Consider the following 9,215-nt stretch of genomic DNA (forward strand, 5'->3'; position numbering starts at 1 on the left):
AGCCGCAGCATCGACCCAGCAAGACACAAGATAACCTCCCTGCCCTCTTCCTGATTACTGCCGAAATTTAGCCAAGAGCCTCTGAGGCCTAGCTCTAAGGCCTGGCTCCCAGGCCTAACCCCCAGGCCTGGCTCCCAGGCCTAACCCCCAGGCCTGGCTCCGAGGCCTAACCCCGAGGCCTAACCCCCAGGCCTAACCCCGAGGCCTAACCCCCAGGCCTGGCTCTGAGGCCTAACCCCCAGGCCTAACCCCCAGGCCTGGCTCCGAGGCCTAACCCCGAGGCCTCACCCCCAGGCCTAACCCCGAGGCCTAACCCCCAGGCCTGGCTCTGAGGCCTAACCCCCAGGCCTAACCCCCAGGCCTGGCTCTGAGGCCTAACCCCCAGGCCTAACCCCCAGGCCTGGCTCTGAGGCCTAACCCCCAGGCCTAACCCCCAGGCCTGGCTCTGAGGCCTAACCCCCAGGCCTGGCTGTCTGTGACCTAATACTGTCTTCTGCTACAATTCTCACATCACTTCTCTATACAGCTCTGAGCATTTTCCTTTTTCCTTTCTCCCTCCCTCTCATCATCTTCCTTCTTTCATTTCCCCAACCCCAACCACCTCTTTGGGTGGTTTTTCTCTACAGAATCGTTTTACCCTTCCCCAAAGGAAGCTACAGGTTTTGTATCACACAATCAGATTTAGGTTGGAATGGACCTCAGCAGGTCCATGTAGGTCTAAACTAATTTTAGATGAGGTATAAAATGGAAGAAAAGTAACTTTTAGATGCTTAGAAATAACTGTAAGAGGAACCTTCAGGGCTAAAAGGTAACAAATGTAATTTCTTTTAAGAAACAGAGTAATCCCTATATTAAACACGTATTTAAGGACTTTGGTGCACTACATTGCACATAAAAAAATCGCAAAATTTCATCAGATAGAAGTGTAAAAGTAGTTGGAATCCACCTAAGAGAATGAAAGGTTTCAGCAGAACCTCTGCTGAGCCCCTGCACCTAGAACAACTAACAGAACACAGGTGTCTCCGTACGTATTACGCCTGGCACGTCACTCCCTAGGGCAAAATTACTGGCAACTTTCTGAAGCATCAGCTAAGCTTCACCCACATACTGGAATGATCTGTAATTGTAGATTCTGAAGTGTCTTAAATGCCAATATCAAATACAAATTTTCAGGCCATACATTTTAGAAAAATTAATAATATGGATGAATCCATAATTCCTAACTGAGTGATTACTTTTGCACTAATTCCAACCAGAAACAAACTTTATTTCAATGGTAAATAAAGGACTTGAACAGAAATTAGATACTCAGATAACATTATGGACTGAGGCTAATCTGTAATTTCTGTTCTGTTGTTTCACACAGCGATGAATCAGTAAGGAATATAATTAGCTTTATTTCACTAACATTTTTTCACCATTTATTATTTCAAATAATAGACTTTGAACTAGTCTTACTAACCTCCTCGAGAAAAGCTATTGGATAGATTTACATCCAAATGTCCTGGCACTACCTGCTTAAACACAGTAGACATCCGTGAAGCCCTCGTCTCAGTGCCTAAAGTCAGCCAAAAAAAGAAAAAGTGTTAACCAGACTAACACTTAACACAACTGATAAAATGCCCTTTGTACCCAGCACAGCTAATTCTTGCCAATTGGGTACTTCAGACACACTTGTTGGGACAAATTTGTACACTGGCAACAGTATGGAGGTATCAGACACAGCGGCAGAGGTGCAGGCCTGGGGCACGGGGTGACTCCACAGGGACAGCTCTGCTGGGCAGGACTGGGCCAATTACAGCCCAGAGAGACGAGACAGACACCATTTCCTCACAGTCCTTCCTGACACCTTCACACAAACCTTACCAGGATTTGTCACAAAATGACTGAAATAAAACACGCATTCATTTCTTCATGGTTCCACACATGCCTAACTCAAACAGTGTATTTTGAAGGAGTTTTCACTGCAAAAACAGCTCTACTTGGAAACCACATCAGAAGCCCAACCTGAGTATGTCACACACATGAAAATGCCAATGCACCTTCCATTGCTGCTGCAGCTAAATAGTGTGTCTGTGTGAGATCTGAGCTGGCAATCTCACACCTCCTGAAACAGAGCAGTCATTCTGCATTTCTTCAATCTGGCAGTTACTCCATATGCAGTTTGCAATATGCTTAATTTGTCATAAAATACTTCAATGTGCATTTTTACTTTTGATTCTGTTATATAATGCAATTGTCATATTTGATATACTAAAAAAAGAAACACAAAACCAAAACAGCTACCAGGAAAGTTTGGGCATCTTGACATTACGGAGAACTTCATTTGTTCCAGGACTGCAATAAATTCTTAATGCCTCAAGACTGACCGTCACACCCAAGTGAATTCCATCCAAAACTACAACCCACGGGTGGATAATTGTTTGCTGACAGATTAATACCAAAAAAGATTTTGGGAAACATTACAATCATCCTTTACATACAGAAAACACTTTCACTGAAACTGAGAGTGCACAGGCTATCTGGAAATTCTAACAATAAAGGAACAACAGAATCCATATGGGCCATTGAACCAACAGCAAAGCAGAGAAAACCCACCCTGCCACTCAGGCACAGAACAGCACTACGCAGGACAACTTTACCTGGGGACAGAGCAATTGTTGGGCTAACTGTGAGAGTGTTGCTGCCATTCATTTTGCAGTGGACGGATATCACGTTCAGTAAGGCTTGCAGGTATTTCTCCTGTTCTATACTGCTTGAAGATTCTAAAGACGTGGGAGCTGGAGTCACAAGAAGAATCGAATACATTAAAATACAGAAATACAATTTATGAACACCTAGAATAGCAAAATACAACTTTGTGTGTAAAGCAGAGCATTGAAAATGCCATCGCTTGTCTATCGAAGGTCCAAACCCCTTTCTTTGGACAAAGACTGCTCAGCTGCAGAGCAGGGTCCAGCAATGCTCTCCTGCACTCCACACGAAGCTGAACTGCTGGACGAGTCTGTTACCTCGTGGCCACTAAACAGCCATCATCAGCCAGCAGGCAGTGCAAACAGAGTGAGGATAACGTGGCTTTTCCTTCTCTCCAAATGAAAAGCAACATCTCTAAGCTTGCGCCGTCAGCAAACGGCAGCCACTCACCGGCAGGATGCGTGTTGGGGGATTTGAAGAGGCCTACAACACTCTTCCCATGGAAGCCTCCAGCCCTGAGCAGGAGGGTGCTGCTCCTGGTGCTCTTCCAGCAGACGACGGGCAGGCGGTTGTGGCGGTAGCAGCGTGCCACTCTCTGCAGGCTGCTGTCCTGCACCGCCTGCGGCACCACCAGCAGCCCAGGGTAGCTGTGTGGGCAGAGGAGACAAAGGCACCAACCATTACAACTGCTAACACTACAAGCTGCAAGTTCATCTCCATGGAAACACACCTGAGCTGTTAGAGTCAACTCTTATTTGTAGTCTTATTTGTAGTCCAATCACAGCACATACATCAATTGTAAAGAAAACTCCATTTTAAACAGCACTTGAATTGAAACTTCACACAAAACCTGTGAGACTCACTACTAGTCTTTTTCCATTTAAGGCCACGTTTTATTTGGCAGTATTTTTATTCTTCGTGTATCTCTTATCTGTCAGCATAACAAAGTCGTATTTTAAGCGCGACAGAAAACAGAATTTTGAGGCATGCGAATGTGCAGCAATTGTGTTTTGACACTTCTTTCTGAAATATGAGAATTGAAAGGAAAGAATGTTAGATTGCCTTAAGTATCACAATGAACACAATAGTTTTTTGTTTATGGCAAAACACATTTAAATTTTATAGTCAGATTCCTTGGAACAGTGTGCTGGAAACTGCATTTCTCTGACTTTTTGAAACACTACAGTACATTGGGACATTAGGGAATTCACTGATCCGATACCTTCAAAGACACAAAACCCAAAAAGGTGTTAGTTGTTTGTGCTGATGCTAGTGAAAGAATGCTTCGAGCAATGTGAAATATTATTTCCTATCTTCTCCTCAAAAAAAATAAAATCAATATAAGTGTCAATTTTATATGTTAAGAAGGAACTAACACAAGGACCAGCAAACAGTTACTGCTTACTAAACAACTTTGTTCCTCTACAATGTACACTGCTCCTGTAAATTCATTCTTTGGCATTTGCTGAACTCCCTCAGACAAAATCAATGTACACGATATTTACAGTCCAACTCCTCAAAACACAGTAACCAGCTAATACAGCAGTAGGTAAGTACTTGTATGGTGAGATCTGTAGCCCACTCAGATATTAATTCCCTTTTCCAAAACAACCCTTGAGAATATAAAAACTAGTGGCTTTAGAGGAGGAAAGAGCTGTTCATGTCCAAAGCCTAATGGAACTGAACAGCCTCAATGCCTTGACCTGCACTGGACTCAGCAGTGAGCACACAAAACATCACACCCTAGAGAAGTCAGAAAACAAGGAAGGATCTAGCACTTTTTCCTTCTGTGCCCTTCTTCCATCAAGGACTGGTGGCTCCAGTGTCCACAATGAAAGCAATGACTAGCCAAAACTGGCTACAGAGGACACAACTGCTCTTCAGACAGGACTCAGACAGATCTGCTTTAGTACTAAAAGATTTTCTGTGGGTAGTGGCAGCAAACTGCATCAGCTGCCACAGCAGAAAAAGGAGCTAGGAACACTCACCTGTGGAAACACACCACGTGGCTGTCAACACACGAAAAACTTTTGAAGCAGATACTTTCTTGAACTCAATGTTAAGACATACTTCAATTTGAAGAAAGCAGTTGTTTCTCAATGTTTCTGGAGCTCGCTTTTTTACTCGGAGACAGCAGATTTTAAATGCAAATCTATTTATAGAGATATACACGTGTGTCTGCACTTGCAGCTACCTAACTGAGATGAACTCACCTCCTGCAGAGCGAATACATCCTGTTCAGGGCAGTTATCCTTAAGTACTCTGCCTTTGAGCGGGAAGAGTTGGCACTGATGGTGCCCAGGCCCAGCCGCTGGTAGTCTCTGAAACAGGCTCTTTCCACTAACTGCTCCATGGTCGATTTTTCTGATGCTTTCAGGGTCCCACTCGTGTGCAGCTCACTGTCATCTGAAACTGGAGGGGAGAACCTTTGAGCAGGAGCTGCTGCAGGGCAGAACTACACAGAAAACAACGCGACTTTCTTCCAAATAAAGTACGAGTTTGTCCTAACTCTGTGAGGAGTGGCAGGAACTAACACACACAAACCAGAGTTTACAGAACTTAGAAAGAACAGAGCAGTGTTTGAGTCAGGAAAGCTGAGTGCACCACACAGGTACTCACTGCACTTGTGAGTGGCATGACTGACACCTCTCGTCCAAAGTCCTGCGAAAATTACACCTCGTGTTCCTCCGGACTCAGCTGAGCACAGAGCATCTTCCCTTACACATGGACAAATTCTTTACAGATTCATGACACAGTCCAGATAAAATTGGACTGCACAACGATTTTTTTAAAACGCTCATCAAAAGATGTAGCAAACTTTTTAAGGCTTGGTTCAGCCCCAAGAATGTTCTGGTGTTCTGATTTCACAACAGATTGCTGGTTTCCTCGTGTCTCAAGGACAAACAGCAGCTCCTTCAGCCAGGCATGTCACTGCACTTTCCAAGGCAGAAAAACCTCTACCCATGAGAGATAAAAAGCTATGTCACAAGTTCAAACTGCTCTGAAATTCAAGTCAAGCAAGGTCTTTGTACACAACCTGCCACCTGCCTGTGAGTGACTCCCAGCTGTGTCCAGAAGTGCTGCTCACAGCACAGAGCAGTTACGTGCTAACACCTCAAGCACTGACTTATGTCTGCATGAATGGCACTGAAAAGGACACAAGGATCTAAACTTAAAACAGGACTTTGTAAAAATGAAATTGAAATTACTTTGAACAATAACAGCACGACATAATTAAAACTTTACTGGCAGTAGACAACATTCAGAATTTCCAGGAGTAGTGCCCATATAAATTTGTGTGTGTCCATCTTAGCACAAAAGCTAACAAATCATTTTTTCTGCCCTTTCATCTCAAACAAAACCCAAAATTCTCTACTGGATCTAAATAACAGAGTTGAACACTGTGGATATCTCCTCTTTTTCCCATGTTCTCATATTTGCCATGGTAAGAAAGAAGTGACACCACATTTCAAGGAAAAAGTGCACTAATGACAGCAAATTAAGTGAGTTTTAGAAACAATTTCATTTTTAGTTGCACAGAAACTTGGCACTTAACAGTTCTGAAAGGCAAGCTACAACTGCCTCAGGTAAAATGAGGATGCATTTTTCTCTCATGAAAACAGGGATATTGGTGATCAGAACTTGGAAAGCATTTTCCTGTGCATGAAAACCAAGAGATAAGAGCTCACATCAATGCCCTTAAACTGAAGAGGGAGATGATGATATTTTGCTGTCTCAGGTTTAGAAAAACTTATTTGATTTTGAGAAGACGAGGAATATCCCTGTGTTTTGCTGTTCTGAGAGAAGACTATTTGCAAAAGCAGTTTTGCAGTCTCCTGTTTTACTGAACACACCAACGTGACCACCCGTAGGAAACAGAACTTAGTAGTGATGAGATTCTCAACTCTGAAAACAAAAAGATGACAAGGAATTGGAGGGAAATGAGGTGTTCCCAGACAACAACTAATGCCAACAGTACTGTGCCCAGTTCTGGAAATCACACTGCAAGTCACATGGGGACCAGCTAAAGAAGGCAGTGAAGATGATCAGAAGTCTATCAAGACTAATAAACAAAGAACTCAAAGGTATTTAATATCCAGAGAAGAGAAATATTAAAATAGACTATAAATACCTTTAGCACTACAATCAGAATGAAGAGAATCATCTCTTACAGATGTATACTGTGGCAGAGTAAGAAATGAAGGCTTTAAATTGCAGCAAGATGATGTCTAGTCCTGAACCTCAGCAAGGTCCTTGTTCTCTCCAGCATTAAGGATGGTTAAAGCATTGGTACGACCTGCCTAGAGTTGTGGAACCTTCATGTTTGAAGGCTTCTAAGAAAAAGTGAGGTAAATTAATCTGTCCATCTGACTTGATAGCAATGTAGGAAGTTACATACAAACCACCTGGGTTTTTCTCACTAATAAGGCAAAATTTATACCCAGAACATATATCTAGAAGGAACAGATTAAGTATGTTGATCTTGCTTGGGGTGGAGAGAGGGACTAGTTGATCTCCTGAAGTTCCTTCCGACCCTATCTTTAACATTTCTTTGGTAAGACATCACCTGCTGCAGACAGTTCCTATTTGATTCCTTGTTGGTACAGCTGCACAGTTTCTTACACTTCAGTTTTTGAGATCTGCAAAGTCAAAAACAAAGTCAAAACCACAGCAGCCAATACAAAAGAAATGGCAGTGATGACACAGCACATTTCCTATGGCTATCTGCACTCTGCCTGAAGCCAAGAGTCACTGCTGTGCCAGGGCTGCATGGAGAGAAAAGCAAGCTGTCAGCCTTGGGCCAACGTTCCCAGCCAAAACATCTGCAGAACAGCAGGCCTGAAGCCTCACAGTGCACACTTGTGTATTTTTGTGAGGGGAGGAAAAAGTGCCTCTCACTAATGTGTATATAACACCTGTGACCATGGAAAAATGCAGCTGTTTTGTCCATCAAGTGCAAAAAACTTAAATATCTTCATCATCAAGAGAAGTACGAGTACACAGGTATTCACGCTGTGCTTCGTGTCTGTGGGAGAAGAGTGCAATTCAATATCTTCATCATCAAGAGAAGTATGAGTACACAGGTATTAACGCTGTGCTTCGTGTCTGTGGGAGAAGGACATGGAATCCCCCAAAGTCACAGGGCTACAGCTGAATCAACTGAACTGAGTCAACTCCCTGTTCTGCCAGGTCACTGCGACAGAAACACTCACGGAATGTACATATTTGAGACCCTTCTCCTTCCCTCAATATCTTCATCATCAAGAGAAGTATGAGTACACAGGTATTAACGCTGTGCTTCGTGTCTGTGGGAGAAGGACATGGAATCCCCCAAAGTCACAGGGCTACAGCTGAATCAACTGAACTGAGTCAACTCCCTGTTCTGCCAGGTCACTGCGACAGAAACACTCACGGAATGTACATATTTGAGACCCTTCTCCTTCCCTGTCTAGGAAGACTTTTCAGTTCCTTCTTGAAGACATTTGTTAGTCAATATACTGGAATGCAAGCATAATAATCAGACTAATCAATTAGCAGGGAAAACAATGTTTGCTGTTACCAGAGATATCATCATCTTCATTCCAGCCCGGGCGAGTCCCTCGTTCCTCCACTATGGTGCCTGTTCTCTTCTTCAGTAAGTACTGGCGCCCAATTGTCATCTTCCCAGCACGTTTGGCTCCCTTCACAATGCTTTTTGAGAAGGTACTTTGAATTCAAAACAATACAAATGTTTAGGAAGATGCATATGATTCACCCTTCTTAATGGATTTATGTGATGAATGCAAATTAAATGCCCTTCATAATTTTTAGCTTCATACAAAGACAACAGTTTAAACTCCAGAAAAATGACTTCCTATGTTATCTCTTCAAAACAAATTTTACTACTTTGAGAAGAATTTTTGTCTACTATGTCTCATGGCAATGAGTAAGCAGATTCTTTTTTTCATTAGGTGTTTTTATTTTGCTAGCAATGTGATAAATCTAGAGAGCTGACAAAGTAAAGGCAGGAAAGAGAGAAAATACTTTAAAGTTTTAGGATTTCATGACCAGCTTGAGATTCTAGTTTGCTGTGCCAACAGTACAATAACCAACAGAGCATCACAGGAGCTACCACGGGACAGACTAATGATTTGATGAGTTAAAAGCCACCAGGGTAAACGCACAGGGCAAAATTAACTCTGCCCCCCACCAGGCTATTAACCTGTAAAGCAGCACACAGTCCAGCTGGTTTCCAGGCAGGCAGAGTCTGCAGGGCTCAAGATCCTACTGCATTTAGTGTGGTTCAAAATGTGCTCAGATGCTTGTTCAAATTTAGACAAATAACATACCCCATACCAATCCACCTCTAGTCCAGGGGACCTAAGGAGCTGCAGGAAGCTGCTCTGGCCTCCCCGAGCCCTGACAGGAGGAGCTGCAGCTGTGCCTGAGGGCTAACAAACACACACACCCCCACACCCCACACCCGAGCCAGGACAGGCTCCACATGGCCTGATGGCTAACAAACACCCCTGAGCCAGGAC

At 43.3% G+C, this 9,215-nt stretch overlaps 1 protein-coding gene across 1 annotated transcript in view; it reads right to left on the reverse strand.

Moving 5' to 3' along the window:
• The window catches only part of LOC103802967 (myotubularin-related protein 13-like), a gene marked incomplete at both ends in the record, with an annotated part of 25,105 nt that extends 16,705 nt beyond the window's left edge, over positions 1–8,400 (reverse strand). The window contains 5 exons of the mRNA XM_009075501.1: positions 1,463–1,558; positions 2,643–2,780; positions 3,145–3,341; positions 4,908–5,106; positions 8,255–8,400. Coding sequence (XP_009073749.1) covers positions 1,463–1,558; positions 2,643–2,780; positions 3,145–3,341; positions 4,908–5,106; positions 8,255–8,400 — 776 coding nt within the window. The remainder of the gene's footprint in view (positions 1–1,462; positions 1,559–2,642; positions 2,781–3,144; positions 3,342–4,907; positions 5,107–8,254) is intronic.
• Positions 8,401–9,215: the final 815 nt, after the last annotated feature.

The sequence above is a fragment of the Acanthisitta chloris genome, unplaced genomic scaffold, assembly GCF_000695815.1.
Source record: "Acanthisitta chloris isolate BGI_N310 unplaced genomic scaffold, ASM69581v1 scaffold35495, whole genome shotgun sequence".
NCBI classification, from domain to species: Eukaryota; Metazoa; Chordata; class Aves; order Passeriformes; family Acanthisittidae; genus Acanthisitta; species Acanthisitta chloris.